Source organism: Halichoeres trimaculatus, unplaced genomic scaffold (genome assembly GCF_033239565.1).
Source record: "Halichoeres trimaculatus isolate MK-OKI-2021-1 unplaced genomic scaffold, fHalTri1.1 fHalTri1_scaffold_22, whole genome shotgun sequence".
Taxonomy (NCBI): domain Eukaryota; kingdom Metazoa; phylum Chordata; class Actinopteri; order Labriformes; family Labridae; genus Halichoeres; species Halichoeres trimaculatus.
The window spans coordinates 21,034,446-21,057,252 of NW_027437200.1; the positions used below are offsets into that span (position 1 = coordinate 21,034,446).

The 22,807-nt window shown below is 40.7% G+C and overlaps 1 protein-coding gene across 1 annotated transcript in view; it reads right to left on the minus strand.

The window, feature by feature from the left end:
• Nucleotides 1-19,895, minus strand: part of pacs1 (phosphofurin acidic cluster sorting protein 1) — an 89,794-nt gene extending 69,899 nt beyond the window's left edge. The window contains exon 1 of the mRNA XM_074699266.1: nt 19,304-19,895. Coding sequence (XP_074555367.1) covers nt 19,304-19,458 — 155 coding nt within the window. The 5' untranslated portion in view covers nt 19,459-19,895. The remainder of the gene's footprint in view (nt 1-19,303) is intronic.
• Between the last annotated feature and the right edge of the window lie 2,912 nt (nt 19,896-22,807).

Consider the following 22,807-nt stretch of genomic DNA (forward strand, 5'->3'; position numbering starts at 1 on the left):
ATTAAGCTGAGATCCTTCCAGTGTTTTATAAAAATGTATCTTTCCTTGAGAAGGTGAGAAGGAGGAGGAGGAGATTTTAACTTATACTTATGTCACAAAATAAGCAAATAAAAACATGTTCTTCCCTGTTTTTTAAAGATTGACTATCAGTTGCTTTTTGTGTATCACTTCCAGTTCACAATTTCCAGAGAGCATATGAGCAAATTAAACTGCAGAGACTGGAGGGTAGAAATCCAACAAACATTAGTCATAATGCACAGCATTTGCCTTTACATTAGCATAAAGCTCGAAGCAGTTTCAATATGACGCAGCTAAGCTTTAAATAGAAATGGAAAAGAGGAATAGACACCCCGACAGTTAATGCTGGTACAAGATTACTGACAGGAGGTGAATCCACACGGGCTCAGAGAAACACTGTAGCTGCTTAATGTCTGTGGATTGTTGCAGAAACAATGGCAGAGCCACGGGGAGTTGGAAGACCAAAGGGAGGAAGGGATAAAGGATGTAAAAATGTAAACACGAGGAAACAGAAGAAAGGAGAGGTGAAGACAAGGCAAGACAAAAATGGAGGTGTAGGAGGAAGAAGGAAGCATGTGGCAGAGTCTAATTCCTCTGTCAGCTCCATCTCTCCACCGTATCTCCTCCTCGTGCACCAGCTGCCACCTTCCCATTCACCAAATCACCCTGCCTTTCATTTCCCCCTCTCATCTGCCTCCTCCTCCTCCTCCTCCTTCTCACCTTCATCCACTCCAGCCCATTTTCTCCCCTTCACAGTCAAATCCTCCTTTTTCCCCTCCTGCTCTCGCCTCACCCTCCCAGGCTTCACGCTCCCTCTTCTCAATAGGGAGTCCTCCTCCTCTGACTGCCATCCTCCGTCTTCTGGTCTCTTCTTGCTTCATGATTTTTGTATGGTGCACACGTCGGTTCGCTGCCTTAACCTTAGCGTGACATTCAGATGAACAGCAGCTTTGTTAACGCTCCATTATTCAGTGTGACATCGGCTTTGATTCTGCCCTGCCGTGCACTGCTGACACCTGGGAGGCTCCTGTGTGATTTCCCTCTACCTTAGCTCATGTTAGCATTAGCATAGCTGACATCAGTGTTAATAAAGTCAGTTGAAAAACAAAAATGCAGAACACCTCATTATTTAGTTTAACTCAGCTTCACATCCCGTCTTGTTTCTTGAACAATAGATTTAAAAACAAGACGGTCTGTTAAGTTATTGTCTTTTTCTAAGTAGCTAATGACACAGCAAGTTTTCTTATTTTAAGCTAGCAAGCTCAGTTAGCTAACTTTTAAGCTACCAATTGCTACACTTTTGATGCACAAATTTGGATCAGTTGAAGCATTTACGTACATTCTCACAGGCATCTAGCGCTTAGCTTTTTATTGTTTGTTATTGCTTGATAACATTAGGGTTAGCAAGATCGTTACAGTAGCTAAAATCTTAGCTAATTCAGCCTGAGTGCCCTTTAACAGTCTGATTAGCTTGATAAGTAGTTAGTAGTTTGTTAGTTTTGAAGAAGCAACAAAAAAATAAACACTTGAGCAAAACTGTAACTGAAATTGAAGCTAAAGCAAATAGCTTTTTAGCTGACTAGCTAATTTGCAGCTTTTTTTTGATATTATCTTCATTCTTTCGGGTAGTTTTCAAGCAAAATCTATTAATTCTAAGGGCCTGTGTCCACTCACACCACCAGGTTTTGGCATAGACAATTTTTTGTGCAATTCTAAACAGAATGCAGTTTAGCATTTTTAGCATTTAGCACCTTTGGTGCTAAAGAACAGTGAGAATTAGCAGTTTGGTGACACTACAATTAAGCTTGCCCACTTGAAAGTAGTTTAAGTTTTCGGACACTGCTACACTTATAAATTTACTTTCCTGTCACTGACCAATCAAAATCCAGAAGAGGCGGATCCTCTGATATCAACTTTCACCAGTTTTGCCCCACTGGCAACAGCTGTGTAATCTCAGCGTTACTAATGCAACTTTTTCCATTTATATGCTTGTAGATGACTTAGGCAAAGATTTTGGTTTTCAAAAAATGGTTTCCAAGTGGTTCCTGTCACATGGTATCATCTACTTCCTGCTACTTCTAGTAAAAGACATGGTGGATGCAAATTGTTCTGGAAAGGGCCAATTTTTTATACGTTTCTTAGGATTTTCCCCCAACATTATTATAATTATTTAACCATTTAATTCTTCAGAGCAACCCTCCCCCCAAAAAATGTACCTTCTGGGATAAATATTTTTTTTTGTTCATGGCTTATTTCTGTGAGTGGCAGCAAAAGCTGCTAGTGGGCACATAGCTACTCGAAAACTAGCTATGTCATAATTTACTTATTAGATGCAACTAATAAGATACACAAGTACTATTTATGACTACTATATGACTAGGTTTTATAACTTTATGAGTACTATAATTAGTATTATTTCTACATAATCATTAGATGACCTATTGACAAGCTGTGTGACCACCAGCAACAATTGTTTCCAGTCATTAAAATGCTATTTTCCTCAAAACAAAGTACAAAAAACAAAACATAACATATTATTCAGAGGGACTCAACTGAGAAAACTATATGCCTTGGAAAAAATGAAAAAAAAAAAAAATGCTTTTTTTTTTTCGTTTATGACAACTTAGAAGTGGAATGGTTCAGTGGACACAGGCCCTTACTCCAGTTACTGACTGAAAACTGGTTAACTCTGTTGAAGTATGAGTGCACAACTTGTGATGAGTAATGTTTTGGACTGTTTTGGAAACTAAGATTTTAAAACAATTATTTTGATCTCTTTTACCTTTAACCTTGTGGTGATTCGCGCCGGACAGTTAGATGTTACCTTGGCTTTACTTTAGTAACGTCTGCTGCAAAAACAAATCAAAACACTCATGTTTAATCCGTTTCCCAAACCATGTCCAACACAAGACCTCTTTGGTGTTTCAGACAAAAATCTTAGAAACATTAAATTTCAGACGTCTGGGAACAGGCTTGCACCATCCAACACTCGATCCTTCCTCATTTCCACGGCTATAACAGCCCGAAGGAACTAGATCCCTTCCTCCTATCTCCCCTTTTCCTTCCTCCTCTAATCTGTACTCTGCTCATGGCAGCGGGGTGACTTTTGCTCTGCTGAAGCAGACACTTCGCCCACAGCTACAGCACCCTGCCAGCACACATATACATATATATATATACATACAGTAAAGCTTCATCTGATGTAAATCGCTGGCTCGGGCTAGACGAGTCGCACTCTGTGAAGCATGAAGTGATATTACAAGGTAGGAATACAGGGAAAAGTGCACATACACGAGGACTGCTGGAGTCAGCCGGGAGATTTATGGAGTACTGGGGAATATCTAATGAAAACAACGCAGCTAAAGGGAGCGCTGAGCGCTAACACAGAACCACCCTTTGATGTAATGAGCAGGTGAGACCAGAGCGCGCTGAAGTGTCGGAAAGAACGCAGAGAATATGACACTTGAAGGCATCAATCAGTGTGAGCAAACAAAGAGAGACACGTAGCATTTAGCGCAGGAGTGAGGTGATGCAAGAGGCCAAAGAGAAACCACAACAAGAGTATGAAGACTCAACAACACGTTTACTCGTTTAGCATGCGAGGAAAGAGTGGAGTTTGCTTTGAGGGCTACATGTGAATTCAGCACACAGCTGTGAGAAAAGGCGCTTAATGTGGGGACACTTTTACTGCTCGGTGCAATGTTTTAAAAGAGTTCAAAGCTGAGCTGCCTGGTTGCTCAGTTTGGGAAAATTTAAAGACACTGAAAGGAATTTATTTCAACTGGTGGATGAAGCAACATCCTCTGCTACACTCAAAAAAAGCAACATGGGTGTTGGTTCAATCAGCTTAAGTGAAACATGTTGCTTCTGCTAAATTATTTCATGATCATAATCCACACTTTAAAATGTGATTACGAGCAACAATATTGCTGGATACAGGTTATTTTAAATTGCAGTAGTGATGGTGGACACTGGAGCCAAACTGTCAGACAGAAAAAGGACAGAAGAGCAGAAGGAAGATAAACCGGAGAGAGATAGAGCACGAGCTAAAGGCTAATTAGCCTTTAGCACAGGGGCTAAACTGTTTGTGCTAATGTTGATTCCAACCCACAGTCAGCAGTTATTCTGCAGTGGTCTGTTCTAACTTGAGAGTCTATCATAAAATAAAGAGTGAGGTTACGTTAGCTCTGATTGGTAGATGACTGGCAGGACATAGCTAACCAAGATTTGCTAACGTTACACATTACAGACATGTCTTAGAGCACTGGGCTGTCAATATAAACAGCTACTAAACTACTTACAAACTGACAGTGTTTACTTGTTGTCACATTAGCCTACAGATACGTCGGAGCACCCGGCTGCCGATAGCACTACATCTCACCGGCTACTACAACGTTAGCTTGTTGTCACGTTTCAAACCGTAGCGCTATGTAACTGTACTGATAAATACCTTAACTCCGCGCTTCGTATCCAGAAAAAGTTTGTTTCTATCTGATCTCCATTTAATTCCGAAACAAACACACGCCTCACTACAATTTATTTATACCAGTGCGCAGAGACTCCAGGCCACAAGGTGGCGAGGGAGTGCAATTGAAACAGATCCTTGTCATAGCATCTTTAAGGCAACATCTTAAATAAATGAAAAAGTCACATTTTTATAAAAAAAAAAAAATTAAGTACATTGAACGCATATAAATCATTTGCAGTAATCACAATTTCAATATGTGCAACCGATATACATACTTCTTTTTATGTCATACGAACAGACTTTTTTTGTGTACCATATTTTCCCTTTTTGTAGTTTTTTTTAAAAGTTATTTTTTGTGCTTTTTTAATGCCTTTAATGATAGAGTAGAGGCAGTAGACAAGTGGGAAAGAGGCCGCGGGCTGGACTCGAACCTGTGCCACCCACTCAAGGGTGAACCTCACGGGGCGCGACCTAAAGCGCTAGCCCATCTCTAGCTCCCCCTTTTGCAGTTTTTAACTTTCTCCTGCCTCAGTTTGTCACATACCACACTTTGAAGGTAATCCAGATTCAGTGGTGTATTTCTAGGATAAAAACTCCATTTCCCATGAGCATCATCACCCACTGTCTTACAGACGTGACACCACAAGCTAAAAGCTACATCAACAAGTCTGGGAGCAGATTGTCGCCAAAGGAGGAGAAACTAAATGAGCAGTGGCGGGTCGAGCCACTTCATATTCTTACAATTCCAGTCACAGAACTCGTGGTGTCCTCTTGCAGTTTTTTTCCTTCACCCACTCTCCATCCGTCTTGCTCTACTTCCCACAGCCATGGGCAAGGACACTCCGAGGGAGCAACCTTAACGCACAGACATCCCCTCTTCAAACAGAGTGTAGCTACAGCAACTCTATCCTCTCCTTTCATGAGCGTTAACGATTGAAGAAATACGCTGAAACGTGACATTTGAGGGAGGGCAACGACGCCTACGCTGTCTGGAAAGATGCCCCTGATCACAACAAGCTGCAGTTGTTCGGCCTGTGTGAGACAGCATGTGACCTGCAGCATGTGTGACGGTGTGAATGAGCAGATAATGAAGTGTGTGATGAAAGAAAGTAAAGGAGGATTTTTCTTGCGTTAAGTGTTTGAGTTAAATGTGAAAGAGCTTACAATGAAATCTGAGAATTTCATGGTGAAATCCAACAAAGCACGAATCCTATTTTTGTCTTAACACACTCAGTGTAAGCACACATAAATTATAATTGACCCTTCGTTAAAGCGATTACAGATTAATGAGCAGAGCAGCCGCCTAATCCAGTTTAGCTGGAGGTGGGGAGAAAATACCGTGTCGCTTTGCACAACTGCAGATCTAGAAACCTCTGTCTGAATACAGATGGATCTCCTCTAAGCCCCGCCCACGCGAGAGGAGAAACAATTCATGGTGGAAAACCGCAGAATAAACCCCGAGGTAAAGAGTTTAACATCAAAACATGAAAAATAAGCCTTTAAGAGGACAGAAGTAGTCAAAGGAATGACAAATTTTCCATGGAGGGGATGCTAACAGCTAGCTTAGCATCAAATCTAGAAAAAGAGAGAAACTGCTAGCCTGTGCAAAAATGTGCTCTAGCCTATTATAGTTAATTTTAGACCCATAAGCTGTTTCTCCTAACTTCTTCACTTAATGCTAAGCTAACACTGCATAGCTAATCTTTTTTGATTTTAAAATGTACAAAAGAAAAGAAAAACTGTGATGTGTCAGATATCTGCCATTCTTTTGTAGCTAAAGCTAACAGTTAGCTTAGCAACAAATCTAAAACAACAAGGTAAATATGGAGAAAATGCTAACTTGACCAAAAAATCAATCTCCTACGACATCACAGTCTTTTCAAAACCAGGAGCTGTTTGTTTGAACTTATTGTGTTTACGCTAGCATAGCTTAGCTAGTCATTTCTGCTTACAAAAATGAAAAAAAAAAAAACTCAAGAAAAAATAAATGTTTTGAAAGCTTTTTATGAAATATGCTTTGCTGCTTTTAAAAAAAAAGAGAAAACAATGATGTAATAGATATCTGTAATTCTTGTGGCCAAAGCTAAGAGGTAGCTTAGCATCACATCTAGAAACAGAGGAAAACTACTATGGCTATTTTTTACAGACTTGAGGTGTTTCCCCCTAACTTTTAGCATTTATGCTAACATAACATTGCATAGCAAAACTTCTATTTCTTATGCGCCTTTTACCTAATGCTAGCTTGGTTACATTCTTTTTATATCCACTAGCTTATTGTTAAGATCTAGTTTTAAAGCTAAGCTAACACATAATAGGCAATCTTTTCATAGCTCCAAACAAACAGAAAAACTAAAAAAAACTGTAATGGAAACTTATTTAGTATTTCACTTTCTTTGGAGCTATGAAAGCTAAGCTAAGCTAACAGCTAGCTTAGCATTAGAACTTGAAATAGTATAAAATAGTCTGCACAGAAATCCATTCTCCATCCTGTTATAGTTGTTTTTAACAACCACTTCCAACTTCATTCGACTTTTGGTCTTTATGCTAGGCTAACATAGCAAAGCTAATCTCTTCTAGCTCCAGAATATAATTACCATTGATCCAATAGTTGTATTTTTTAATTGTGTTTAAGTCGTCTTTTTTTTTTTTTTCAGTGCTTTGCCTGCTATCCTGTCCTTGCAAAATAAAAGTCTGAAAACTGAAATGTTTAGCATGTTTACTGAAAACAACTTAGCCTCATGTATCATAGCTAGCAGCTATAATTTTATATTGACAGGTTTCTAACACTTTTTCCCACACTGCATTATTCAGCATCAGTTATACAGCACAGAAATTTTTAACACTGAATAAATTAGTCAGAAAAACAAGGAGTTATAGTTTTCCAGAAAAACATACATCTGAAACAACTTCCATGGATTGAATGCTAATTAATGATTGTGATTAATCCTCAAACAGGGTAGTGTTGAGGTCAATCTGTGGGAAGTGTTGGAACACGAGGGACACATGTAACATGAGCCTGAGAGGATTACAGATTCACCTCATCCAGCGGCAGCAGAGACAGATACATATGGTCGGATATGTCGGCTTGTTTACATACAAATGTGGTTTATGTTTTTACTGCGAGTCTGTGGGCGTGCTTCTTTGCATGTGCGCTATCTCCAAACGCTGAAAGTGTGACGCTGCTATTTGCAAGCCCACAGATAGGTTAGAGACGAGCAAAATATAAACAACCTGAGGCGTGCGCTGGAGGGAAAACGGACCTGACACTAAATCGTTCCCCTGCTGAAAATCCAGCAGGTTTAAGGTGAGGTTGTGTACAAAACGCTTAGTCATGACATCATCCTGAGTGAGTGCGTCTGAGTGGAACAGCGTACCTGGTGTCAGCGTGATTTATGAGCTCCCTACACCACGTCCCTTTATGTAACTGGATGCCTGAGTGTCCTTGTTTATAACACTTTCAAAGACAGCAAAGCATATGTCAGGAACATTGTCCATGAGAGTGTGTGTGTGTGTGTGTGTCGCTACACTTTGAAGATGGAACACTGCTTATGTGTGTGTGTGTGTGTGTGTGTGTGTGTGTGTGTGTATTAGCAGCCAGATGGGAGTCTATGATTCCACAGCAGGGAGATCACTGCCAAGAGAGGTAAGGGATGTGACTCTGAAGAACACACACATACACACACACACACACACCTTATGATGCGGCAACAAAGGCCTCCTTAGACCACAGAACAACCGCTGCATTGAAGCCTCAATCCACTGAATCTGTCGCCGCTTCACCGCCGATATTCTCTACAGTTTCTCACTTTAACTCATAAATAACTTTTTTTTCCTTCTTGCTACATAGTTGCTAAAGTGCTACCTGAACAAAAGATTAAAAATCAAATAATTAATCTACTATTCTGCTGATTAATTAAATAATCTGGTAGAAAAACAAAAACCATACAAAGTTATTGCCATTATTGTTTTACTGAATCCCTAGGCTAGGCTAACAGACTCTCCCCTGTTTGTTTTTGCTAGCCTTTCAATCCGTATGTCCCTCGAGAGTTACCATAGGATGCTGTAAAGCAAATGTTATTGCTGTAATATGTCAGAAAAAGTGAGCCTTTAGCTTAATAACAAACTAAAGCCGTTATCTAAAACTCTGTAAAGGCATTAGCATCAAATGCTAACTCATTATCTACCAATACTCAAACTGAGTTGCATTTATCGGACAGTTCAAACATTTACCTTATCAGATTTCCTTACAGTAGGTTAGAAGTGATTTTCTGTGCCATAAAATCCATTCTTGTGGCTAAAGCTAAGAGCTAGCTTAGCATCAAATCCAGAAACATGGAAAAATAGTTTCTCTCCAAACACCTGATAGTTAAAGCAAACATCATCTCACCAAAATTTCTGATCCTAGCCTTATGTTATTATAAGCTAGCTAGCTTTTAACTAGACTCTGGCTAGCTGGCTAGATAGCTTTTTTTTTACAGCCTTGAGCTGTTTCTCCTAAATGTAAGCATTTATGCTAACACAATATTGCATAGAAGATCTTCGATTTGATTTTCACCTTTTAGCTAATGCTTGCTTAGTGGCAGTTTATTATATATTCACTACTTGTTTTTTTTTAGTCCTAGTGTTCAAGCTTATCAAACATAGCATAGCCAATCTTTTATAGCATCAAAACAAACAAATAAAAGTCTTCCTTGAGTTACCGTAGGACACTGTAAAGCGGATTTCACTCCTGTGATGTGGCTTAAATAACTTTGTGAGCCTGAAAAAGTGAATGTCGTAATCCTAAACTCCGTAAAGATGTTAGCATCAAATGCTAACTGATAATCTGCCAATACTCAAGCTAAGGCTCATATTTTCAGATATTTAAGGCAATTATCTTGTCAGTTTTCTTTGAAGTAGCTTGGGAGTGATTTTCTTTACCACAAAATCCACAAAATAACCAGTTACTAGAGTAAAATTCATGATTACAACTTGTGATGTCACAAGTTGGGATTGGCGACTTCCTGTGAAGCAGCAGCGTGCCGTGGTTGATGACACTTTCCTGCTATTCCAATTTAGTTCCCAGCAACTGTCGCCAATGTTTTTCCTTCTATAGCGATCTAATGCAGTCAACATTCTTCTTTTTCGCGGTTAGCAAACAGCTTTAAGACGCGCTACAGCCCCCATCTGGCAAGAATACAGTATTACAACCACAAAATGGTAAAACTTTGAAAATTACCACTTTTTTAATGAAATATTATATTCCATTTAAAAAAAAACACAACCTTCTCCTTGTCATCTTGAATCACTTCCACGTAAATTTTTCTAACGGTGTCAAAGGAGTATTGATGCCACTTCTTGGGCACTACAGCGCAGCCAAATCCTGAGTGGGTGAGCAGCTTTTTTGAGCAGGGTGAGAGGTTTTACAGCTGCTTTTTACTGCCTGCCAGCCTTCAAGTCATGGAGAAAATCAAGGAAATACTCCCTCCACTGCAGCAGTGTCCCTGGTTAATGGTTTCAACTGCAGCCCTGAGTGAGTTTCTCTCATAAAGCAGACGCTTCTATCTTCAAAAGGACTTTGGATAAACAGACCATTAGCAGCAATGAGAGCGCTGTATGTCACCCTCAGGTTTCAAGTTGGATGGCTGTTATCAGATGTAAACACTCATGGAAAATAAAGTCGCAGGAGGTCTGCAGCTCGTCCACCTCCGCCCCCCCCTGAGCTGGAAACTTCAGACCCCCCTGACGCTCAGCTGTGTGGAAGAGCGAGCAGCGTCCAGGCGAGCCTCTTAATGAACATCATGACCCCGTGTGTGTTCAGCTTTGGGGGATTTAAGGGGCAGGGGGCATAAAACTCTGACAGCGGAGGAGGAGTGTGTGCCATCCCACTATTATATCACAGAGCAATTACAGCAAACAGGCTGAACAAATGCAGAATGTATAATTCAGGACACGCCGCACCAAGCTTTTTATACCAACAGTATTCATTACCAGGACAAGAGACGAGTGTTTATTCCGACTGTAACAACCTGCTGTGGTCTTATTTTAAGCTCTGAGTATGTGATGCTCACTTAAATGTCAGAAAACAAAATGATTAAACAGTTAACTTCTTGTTTTTTGATGTAAGCTCCTGTTATCATGTTTAAAGCCACAGTCAGCGACTTTTAGCCTCGCGTACGTCAACAGACTACAAAGTTTTTGGAATGGGAGTACCTTTCTCTCTCTTAAAGAGGGGGTAATAATTAAAAATGAGGAGATCATAACGAGCAAAAAAAGATGAGGTCCTCACAAGGATCTTCCAACTAGTCAGTGACATGTTGAAGAAGCGGGCTTAAAACACCAAGGTCCACCCAATGCTCCTCTTTAACAGGCCTCAAGAAGGCTGACCAATCAGAAAGAAGGGGGTTTGGGGAGCAGGGAGTCAGTCAGACAAAGATTTTTGCTAGCCTAGCCCTATGATGTAATTAGTTAGCTAGCCAGAATTTCGTTAAAACTGTAAACCTCTTAGGGCTCCAAAACATTTGTAAGATGATGCTTCCTTTAACAATCGGATTTTTTAAGAGAAATTAGTTCTCAAAAACTTAAAGAGGGGGTATTTTGCACACCCTTTAACCAAGTAATCTGAGATGTTTATTCTAAATGTGTGCAGATTTTCAAATTGCAACAATTTCAGATGTTGTAGTAATCCCTTAATCTGTAAATTGATCAAAATAGTCAGTTTTAAAGTTGCTGAAATGATGAGGTCATTGCATAAGGCTCTTCTCACTGATTAATGGCACATTAAAGGAGCGGGCCTCAAACACCAAGGTCTGCCCATAGCTCCTCCCCTCAACTGGTCTCTAAAGGACTGACCAATCAGAGAGAAGGGTTGGGGAGACTTTTGCTAGCCTAGCCTCATGTAACAATTAGCTAGCTAGCCAGAGTCTAGTTATAAGCCAGCTAGCTAATTATGACATAAAGCTAGGATCAGAATTTTATGCGAGATGATGTTTTCTTTAACTATCGGGTTTTTTAAGAGGGATTAGTTTTCCAACACTTAAAGAGGGGGTATTTTGCACCCCCGTATTTTAATCATGGCTATAAAGAAACAATCTGTGATGTTCAATGTGTGTAGATTTTCAAATTGCTACAAATTCAGATGTTGTAGAAATCCCTAAATCTGTCTGTCAAGAGACTAAAGATCTTTGTGAGACTTATTGAAATGATGAGGTCATCACGTAACGGGCCTTAAACACCAAGGTCTGCCCATAGAGCGTCCCCCTCCCCCAACTGGCCAATTAAAGGGAAGGGGAAGCCTTAAAGAGACAGTAGCTTAACCGAAATGTTTGAGACAGAGGCTAAAATATGGGTTTTCTATGACACCAGTGTGAGAATTATTTTTGTAGCTGTAAATTATGTAAAGCTACTATGGGAGCACCAGAGGGACAAAATAAAGACTAAAAAACTCCAACAACATTGCAACCCTGTTAAATTAAATTAAATTAAAGAGCTACACTAAAGCAACTTGTTACTACCTACTTCAAATCCGCTAGCTAAGCTATGCTAATGGCCTCCTGCTCCTAGCTTCTTTCTTTGTACATGTGTGATTACTAAGATCACTAAGAGACCGCATCTGTGGATCTGAGTCATGGGGCTTTCCACTCAGCTCTTTAAGGAGACCTTCTTTAATAATGCACAACGCGGAGCTCTGCGACAGGGCCCATTCCTGGAATACCTGAAGCTGAGTCGCCGCTAAATGAGGCCTCAGCTAAACTCTGGATGCTGGAATCCAAGCCATCCGCCGTGTGAACACTGGCAGGCTCTATCCACATTCCACCTGCCTTTAAATACACCTGAGAGCAGCTGATCTGTATTCACCAAAGGCCTCCGTACGAGCGAGGTTGGAGCTGGAGAAGCTGCTGTTCTCATCAGCCGGATTATTCAGCAGCAGAAAATTACAGTTTCACCCTCGAGGTGAAGAAGAAGGAGCAGTGAACCAAGCAGAGGGGATAGCACCCGGCACCCGTGTATGCGTGTGTGTGTTGATGATACTGCAGAAGCCTCGAAGAGACAGCTGAGAGAGGAATCACCCACAACAGAGAGCGGCAGAGAGAGATGCTTTGGCCTGGGAAGAGATTTCTTCCACTCTAGTAAAGAGTGGAGTAGGAGGTCAGGAGAGCCGGACTCTGATGTGACCTCAAGCTGTGGTGATGGATATCAGGATGGGTGGAGCTGATTTGTGGTGACTGTGCTTCTGTGCCTTTCAAAACCAATGTTTGTGCAACTCCTGTTGCTCATCCTCACAGACTGACAACGGAAAGTACGTCTACATACCAAAGTTTACTTCCAAGTGCTTCACAAGAAAGGGCCGCCCATTAAAAACATAAAAATCCCCCCCCTGGGGTTTTTAGGGGAATCTCACGACAGTGCAAAAGCAATTGCAGTGTGCATGCCAGGCCAATAGATGGCAGTATAAGTTTGTCATGCTACACCAAGAATCCCACATGCCTTCACATCATAAACAAGCAGACTCGGTGCCTCTTCCACACTTTTGTCAGTAGTTTTAAAACCGTACGTTTATACAGAATCTGAGCTTTTGGTCCTAGAACAGAGGCTATAAAACCATTTAGTTCAATTAAAAATTCGTTCTAACTAGATTTTCGGACTGAGGACATGAGCTTAGCAGCACATTTTGTAAGACGCAGTCGAACTCTGAATTTTAGCCGCTCCTTCGTAAGATCCCCTCAGGGAAGTTTGTCCGAAACGCGACATGTTCTTCAGTGTGGTGTCTTCAGACTAGGGATAGACAAATTATCGGCCAGGCTGATTAGGCTGATATTTGGCATTTTGAAGCATATCGGCATCGGCCTTTTTTTCAATCCGATGGCTGATATGAAACCCATTCAAAACTGTGTTGTTTTGGCTCTGATGCTCCCTGTTCACACTACGGAAGCCCTAGATGGTCATTTAAAATCAGTCATCTAAAACCAAACAGAAAATTAATTCTCCTGCATTACATGCCTGTAAAAGGCAGCAAAAACTCAATTCTTTCCAGTTTTATTGCAAATTAAATAGAAATTTTGGAAAACTTTATTTACTGTAGAAAACTTTTTTTTTTTCAAGTTTTCATTTAACTAAATAAAACATGGTGCTAAGCACGGGAGCTGTTCAATAAACATATGCCTGAAGGCGTTTGAATGCATTTAAGTGTTGGGGTTTGTATTGTTCAACATTTTTTACGCCAATATTTTCACTTTTAAATGTTTTTAAAAGTGCTATATAATAAAGTTTATTATTATTACTTTATTACTTTGACTGCAAATGAATATTGGCTTCTAATATCAGTTATCTGTTATTGTCTACTGATAATCAGTATTGGTACCGGCCCCAAAAAATCCATATCAGTCTATCTCTACTTCAGACATTATAGTCTTTTATCAGCTTTGCAACTCTCTCGTTGCAGAGCAAACACATTGGTTTGGTTTCTGAACTTGGTGGTCAAATAAATGAATGAATACTTTCCAGTCCACGCAGGATTAAAATGGCAATTTCCCTTGCTTGATTTTTCATTTTTGAGTGGAAAGAGACATGCTAGTTTCACTTGTGAAGGACCGCTAATGTTAACTTTTCAAACGCACCTGCTCAGCGATACAATTCATCATAGGTTAGTTGCTAAGTTATGATAGGTATTGCAGTCAATATATTTTATAATGTTGTAATTTTTGTAAGAACTTGTCAGTGTTAGTAAAAGATGTTATTTTGTTGAACCCAAGTCCCAAACACTTGTGGGCTGCTTATTGACAGAGCTACCATTGAGTTTTTGTCAAACGCCAAGGCAACACTTAAGTGGTTAAGTCATGCGCCCCATGTATCTTGGTCCTCAACAGGTGGCTTCTTTCCTGTATGTTGAACCCGACTTTCTCAGTTTTTCTGCTTTACAGGCATAAAAAGCCCCAAAACTACCGTTTACAATTCTCACTTTGGCTTAACAGACTCTGTACATTCTCAACGCCAGCTAGCTTGGCACGCTCTGTGTCATTATGACAACAGAGAAATATTTAAAGACACTTCTGGTGTTTTTTTTCCATAACAAAAGCGCCCACTTTTTGAAGTATCCTTAAACATTTGGGCATAGCCAGTGGCAGAAAAACTGCATCATTAGAGAAACTTGTCAGAGTTAAGGCCAAATTTGACCTGATCCGTCTTTGCAATATCAGTCAGTAATGGGGAGACAGGAAGTCACTTATCTTAGGATTTCCCGTATTTTCGTTCAGGCATTTATGTGGGCAGCTTGGGGTCCTAAAAGTTGTATAGCGCGAACAGAGATTTCCACGATTGTTTAAAAGCATCTTATAAGTTATCAGTGATGCGTTGTTGACGAAGTAAGTACTTCAGTTACTTACAAGTTATGTTAAAAGAGTGTTTAGGTGGGCATCAACGTTTGGTTTGATATGTTTGTTTATGTGGCGGCAAATAGTAAATTTTCCTTACGTTGCACTGCTAATGCTAACTAGCTAGTGAGAGCTTCATTTTATGTGTGGTAGACACTGTTTCTGATTTCCCCTTCTGTTATTTATTGTCGAACTGTTAAGATGCACTACTGATAAGTGGCTGTTTGACGCATCATTCAACATACAAACAGTGAAGTCAGTAGCTTTAACAATCTGGTTAACCTGAGTTGTCCTGCAATCCGGGTCCTCACAACAAGGCCCATATATTTTGGTGGACATGAGAGCATCGAGCAAAGACGAACTGGACACAGATCAGCATCACAAACACGACTAGATTGTCCACAACTGTTGGGAATCTCATACATATTCCAGAAAACACCCCACTGTTAACTTTTCCATTTTGTCACAAAAAGAGGAAGATCATGACTATTTTTGAGGGTCAGTGGGTTTTGGAGTCCCTGTGGATGCCATTATCGAAAAAAACGCTTTTAAAGTTGTGTTTACGACACAAGATTTATTATTAGATCAACTCCCAGAGTGTCCTCTGAGAGTTTGATTTACAACTCTTGATATTTCCTGTTGCTCCCCACTGAAATGACCAGAACGCCTCAAAAAAAAAAAAAACGTTTGGCTTCTATGAGAAGTATTTTTCCAAGTATGCAATCAAAACTGGATTTTTGGAGGGCAGCTGAGTGCATGTTTGTGTCTTGCTGGGCTGATTCAATCCACACTGCTGCATGCAAACAGCACACAACGTGTTATTTCGGCTCAGCAGGAAGAGGTTAGAGCGACAACACCTCGACTCGAGGACGGGAAGTTCTGAGGCAACAGCTATTGAGCAACACGGAGCGAACGCGCCACATTCAGCCCAGTGAATTTCTCCTGTCGTAGACGGAGGTTCCTCCAGCTGAGGAAGATTAGCTGTCAGGAGCCTGTGTCTGTGAGAAATCCTATTTGAATGTAGATGACAGAGCCACCACTGCTTCTCCTCTCATCCTCTTGTTCCCCTCCTTCCTCCTCCTTCTATTTTTCCTCCTCACCCTCCGTTGCTGCAACTGCGGTGGAATCGAAGACGTTTGACGGACCGTGACGGCTGCTGAGGAAAAAGGCCCGAAAATAAAACATCAACAATCACATTTCATAGCAGAGCAGTGAAGAAACAGCTGTGGCTATTAGCCGGGGAGTACAAAGGAGGTGCTAATCCGTATCTCCAAGGAAAGGTCAGGAGGGATAATATTTAAATGTAGGTTAACAATGGATGATTTATTCATGTGAGGCGCTACAAAATATAGATCCAGGTCTGTATCATTTATTCACAAGCGCACACACTCACACAAAATGCCAAGGAGCAAAAAATACCCTTGAGGCTTTGCTTCTAGCCCAGCAAAGCCCCAAAGCATTTTAGAAAGCAGCATTAAGATGTCAGCATGTGGAGCTTTGCATGATGCTTTAAGCAGCACGCTTTATTCCCGCTAATTGCTTTCAGTAACCTAAACATCTGAGCCCGTCTGCGCGAGCTGATGCTCGGGGATCTTACTAGAAAACCCGAACACTTCAGAGAGCGCGTGTGTTAAAGAGGAAGCTAGGTTTACGAGCCCAAAAGAACAACACGGTGTCGTCGGCGTAACGAGAAAAATAGAGACTTCAAGTTGCTCCAGTTGTTTTTTGATTGGCTGTAAAAGTGTGAGCCTCCGACCGAGCGAGCACGCTCAGCACAGGGCTGTGAATCACATGAGCAGCACTCCAGTCACAGCAGTTAACCTTTGACCTCGAAGCCAGCTCATGACCACAGTTATTACTGAGGCATCATAAATACGGAGGGGACAGACTTCAGCTGAACATCATATCCAACATGTCTCTTCAAACAAAGAGCGAGCTGCTGCTGCTGGAAGCCGTGTGACATGCATGCCGTCTCTCCACAGTCCTGGAGGGAGAGTATCTGAGGCGCACAAAGAAAGACGACTTGGATGTCTTTGCTGGCGCTTGGCTCAGGTGGATAAGGTGTCTGACTGACTTTGGACTGGCATTTAAAAACCTTATTCACCGCTTCACAGGCTGTAATCATCATATTTAATATGGCTTTTCTTCAGTGGACCAAACATGATCAAGACAATTGGCTCCCATTAAAGTGAAAGGTCCAAGTTTAAGGAATAACATGGACAGTGACTCCAAAGATGCCAAATCATTCTATATCTTCAAAAAAATGACTAAAAATACAGGGCAACAAGATCACCTAAATCTAGCTAAAGAAAAAAAATAGTACTTTCTTTGTGGGTTTCATTTGTTTGTCGTTTTTCCATGAGAATTACTTTGTATGGCTCATTTGTTGGTCATTGACAACAACATTTTTGTGTCTTTGGTGATATTTTTACTATTTTTGCTCCTGTGTTTGTCTGGAGATCCTACATGTAACCATGGCTGCATTGTTTACATGTGAAATCAGCTGTTAGCAGCCTGTAGCATGTCAATGCTAACTGGTGCAAGGCCAGATGTTTCCCACAAGGTGAGGAGAAGGAGGTGAGGACGACATGCTGGTTCTCAGGTGTGAGCTAAGAAGTGACGACATGGACCTGTCCTTCCATCCATCGTTGTTGGGAACGTAAGATCTATCTCCAATACGATGGACGAGCTAGCTGCGCTAACCCAGCAACAAAGGGAATAACAGAAAGCAGAGTAGCATCATGCTAACACCACATTGGATGAGCTTCACCTGCTGTGAGCAGACAGGATCCAGGAGACAGAGACTGAACAGACTGCTGAAGAAGCTCAGTCCTGGACCCTGTGGAGGTGGAGGCTGGCTGAACTGGACAACGATGGACAAGCTGTTAGCATCTATTTTCTTATGGAGCTTTTTACACTTTCTTATTTTTGTTTTCTTTATTGCTGCTGTGACTCCTGAATTTCCCTTGAAGGGCATTCACCCTTGTTGTTTGGTATAATCAGCGAAACCCTCCGAGAGTTGTTGTATCTATTATTTAACAGACCTAACAGCCTTATGTTATTTATCTTTTTTACATTACGGGTTGTCATTTCTGTCTTTACATGGTTGCACATTCACAGCTCTCCTCTGCTCTCTGTAACAGTTATCAAAATTCTGCCTTGATGCATTCACAGTCACACAAACAGTTGAGCCCACACACGGAGGCAAGCACACCCCAAATAGCGGACAGAGAGTCCGGAAAAATAACGTCACAACCACCGCAAGAAATGAAGAAAAAAATCAAGCACTCCCAGGGTAATTTCTGTGAAGACAGCATTATTCTTTTAAGAATTTATAATAATTCATGTGATGTTAGTACACAATCATATCATAAATGCAATGATGCTGGCGTTATAATTTCTTTCGGACTTGGTTTCCTCACTTTCAGTTGAATTTTCATTTGGATGCACTACTTTGATGCAAACTGTGATCTTAGGACTCATTTCTGCTCACAGAATCATCATAAAAGTATTTCTCATGTGTAATAATTTGCAGTTATAGCTACATTGTCAACGTTAACGAACATTATTTGTTGACTTGGGGGATAAGCTCTTCATTTAAGGGAATTAAAATGACTTTTCTGCCGCATTTGACTCATTTCTGTGTTCTGCCATATTGTACATACCAAAACATTATGTTTGGTGCAGGGTGGATTCCTAGCTGCACTGTCTACATTAAGAAACAGTATTGCTTTGTAACATGCAATGATCATTGAAGATGTCATTTTTTGGTCAGTAGGACCAAACAAAACGTCAGATAAACAACAGAGGAAAACATGTCTTTCAGCACTGTCTACAAAAACACAATAAATAGCCTTCGATGCATCCAGCTGTGCCATTGAATGTCAAATACCTGACACAAAAATGAACCATTTCTACCATAAACACATACCCTGCGCTCCTCTTCCTCTCCAAGCCTTTAAAGCGCAGCCTATAGTGTCACAGATGTGTCATACATGGACACAAAGCGTGTGTCTACAGCAGTCTGATTTCTCAATCTGTGCCTGCATTGATCAGGTGAGGCTGTCTGCAGGGGAAAGGCAGCAGCTGTCACAACACAAACAGACTTTATTAGTCTGACAGATAACCAGGGGGCTTGCTCGTTGGAGCTATCTGTGACATGAGGGCTGCAAAATGCTACTGGGTGAAGACTATTTGGGAGGTTGTGGTGTTTGGAAAGGGGTTTGAGGAACTCTTTCAGGGGTTAAAGGGGGTCAGAATGGGTAAATAAAGCACCAAAAGGCCGAATTATCCTAATTATTGCGTTTAAAGTGACAAGCCCGCATGTTACCCAGTCATATGAGGTGATAATCTTTCCAAACTGGCGTCCCATGGGTGTTTGAAAATCCCCCCTGGAAACACATCCACAACCACCCACAAATGTTCCCAGTCATGCCACCCTCTTCCCGCCGGCCCCCCTTCCACGTACCTCGGCACACAGCTGGGCGAGGAGCGGTCCACCTCCCAGGTAGCGTACAGGTTCATGTGGACCGGCCGGTTGGAGGTGATGCTGACCGGCTTGGAGGGCTGCATGTGCGGCGAGGGGACGCCCCCAGTCCGCGGGAGCCCTCCTCGCTCCGACATCCTGGAGGCTGGGACGGAGCTTTCAGGCGGAGCTGTCGGGGAGGAATACCCGTAGTAGCCTGGCTTCTCCTTGTGTGGTTGTCCTTTTTTTGGAGCCTCCTCCTCCTCCTTCCTGTGTCTTTTTCACAGGCTCCGTGTGGTGCAAATGCGTAAAACGCTCCCGCGCACAATGCAAACGTAAAGTTGGTCCGTTTGGTGCTATTCGCCGCCAGATAGTGAAAACATATTGCAGTCCCAGACGGGGTTCTGTACCCGGTAAATCCCCGGTGTTCGCCTCCTCTCCGGTCCCCCTGCGCCTAAACTTCGAGGCGGCTCGTTGTGTCTGCTGCTCGGTTGTTGTTTATCGGTGCAGGAAGCGGAAATTTCTCTCGCCGGAGTCGCACAATGAGCAGAAAGCAGCGAGCTACGCCTCTTCAGTTGGAGGACGGAGAGCACGAGAGGCAGAGCACGAGCGGCGAGAGAGAGAGCGCGCGAGGGAAGGAGGGGGGGCTAATAACGTGCCCAGTGTGCGCGTGTGTGTGTGTGGTTTGTAGAATACCTTTTTTTCACTGGCTTCATCACTTCACGTATTAACAAACACTAACGACTAAAAGCACATTTGTAATCTGTTTTTTTTTTGTTGTTCAAAGCTTCATATCTGTGAAGTTGGTTGAATCAAAGATGAGTGAGGATCAAGATTGTTAATTGCTAAATTTTTTTTGTGAAATTAAGTATTACTAACGCCTTATTTTTTATAATTACCTGTTATAACATATTCTGTAACTAAATAACTTAAATAATAATAAAAAAAAATAATGTTTTTTTTTCTTTTTGCATTTGAAACATTTTTTTCCTTTTTAACTGCACTGGAATGATAGTGTGTGATTTTTGTATGGAAGCCCCAAAAATCCAAAAATACATATAACTTTTTTGTCCTTTTTTCAATTTTTTTTTTCAGATAATGAGTGAATTTAAGTTTTTCCTTATGTATAATATTCATGAGTCCCTGCTTCAGTTTTTTTTTATTTTTTTTTTGAAAATTTAATTAAAGTTTTTTGTTTTTGTGCATAAAATTATATTGTATTGTTTTTGGTATAAGCTGATTAAAGAAGAGTTTTTAATCCTAGTATTGTTATAAAAAGAACAATTTTTTAAAATATTTTTTAAATTTTGCTGATTAATTTTTTTTTTTTCTCTCAGTTTTTGCCCATGCATAGTTGTGTTAACATATTTTCTACGGAAGCCTTAAAAGGCCATACAATAAAAAAAATATTTTTTATCGAGATGAGTTTATTTATTTTTTATTTTTTATTTTTTTTAATGTTTGTTTGTTTTTTGATCTCATCCATTTTTTTCATCATTGTTTTTTTTCTCATTTATGTTTTAAATAATGAGATAATTTGTCTACTTAAAATTTTTTTTTTTCTTCAAAAGACTTTCTGGCAATGTAAAAATTGGAACAGTAGGTCAAAAGCTAACATTAGTGAGAAGACGGCATGCCCAACAACAACTTTATAATTTTCATGTTTCCTCATCTTTTTGTTTTTACATGTTTTTTCTCTCAATGTTACATTTGTTGGCATTTTTGGAGGATAGCATTTACAAATGAGGTGCAAACCACTAAACAAATGATTCCCATGCTCTTACTTTTTAAAGCCTGGCTAGTTTAAAGTACAGAACATCAATTTTAGAGCTTTTAAATGTGAAAGAGAAAGTGCCTTTTGAACTTTGACCCCATTAGTTAGCCATTTAATCCCAGAGTTAAACATTAACACCAACATGCTACATGTTACATTATCCAGCCATCAGCTCAAAGCATTAACAAGTTGACAAGAATTATCAATTTAATGAGGATTTTAAAGTTTCTGTCTGGGAAGCAGCAGCTTTGAGGTGCTGGTGTTGTCCGGATTGCAGGACAAGTTGCTCAAATTTTTGATATCAGAGATGGTTGAGATCCTTTGACCTGTTTAACAAACACAATATTTACTAAATTATAATGCTAATAGATATTAGCATTTTAGCCATCATCATTGTTTGTTCTTCAGAAAATGTTCAAATATTGTTGATTAAACTTGATTTTTAACAGTGTGTTTGTAGTAAAACATCAAGGTCAGTCACAATCTCAACCAAACACATTTAAGCCAGAACATATTTGATCAATGTTTGATTATAAATGGTATAATAATCCCAAGTTATCACAGGCTAATCAAATCAAACTGGCTGTGAAAACAAAGGAGGGGCTCTCTATTCATTAACAGTGACATTGATTTACAGAACAGATAATTGTCTGAGTCAATATTGGCCCATGATTCATTGCTTTAACCTCACATCACATCCATAATTACCCCATGTTTGACTAAGAATATTATTTATTACAGAAGCTAACTTGAAGCTAACTCTCTCAGAGAAGAAAACAATACTCGTTGAGATGTTTTGCTGAGACTAAGTGTGAATCATTCTATTTTCAGCCTGCATGGCACACTGACTGGAGTCTCAGGTGTTGCTTAAACGGGCCCCATTAGTCATACACACGTGCGAGCTCACACTGACACACAAACACACACACCTTCTCTATGCTATTGTGAGCAGGAAGCCACATAAAGGTGTAAAACCGGTTATAGTGTGTGAAATCAGCACGCTTTTATTCCCCAACGTGAACTTGCTCACACTTCTCATCACCTGTCACACAAGACGACAACCAGGTGTTCAGCAGGAAATCATCATTTGGAGCTTTAAAAAAAAACATTTGAAAGCACAGAAAGAGCTGGTTATTAAGTGGAATATGTGATTTATGTGAAGAAAATTGGTGATAGAGAAAAAGAGATGCACAAAAGTGCGGCTGCGGTCTGTTTTCCCACCTTATAATCCTCATGTTGGAAGCATCATTTCCCTGTTAAACAGCCGCCGCGCTGCAGCTCTCGCTGTGTTTGGCAGCAGCTTTAAAGAGGTGGATTGTTTGCACACTCAGGTGACAAAGGCAGGGCTGTGATTGCAATCAGCCTGAATCAGAAGGTGACCTCTCGTTCTGCACACGTCACAGGCTCGGCCGGGTGCCACCGGTTTGACGTTTCAGTATAGACAGATTATCATCGCTGTGAGCGCGGCTTACACCGACATTATGCGCCTCAAAATGTTCTTGGATGATGTTCAGACATGTGTGCTGCTACATTTGCCTCTGGTGCCAACGGTGTAACAGAAGGCAAACGGTCGGGCTGGTGGTGATGTGTGTGTTGGAACAAAATGTGCTCAGCTTTACTTTTCTGGTCGTGTTTATTCATGTGGAATTCATCGTCATTGACATGAATATGTGATTTTATCTCTGCAGCATGAAACGACCATTTGTTGCTTGATTCTGCTCAAAAAAATCAGG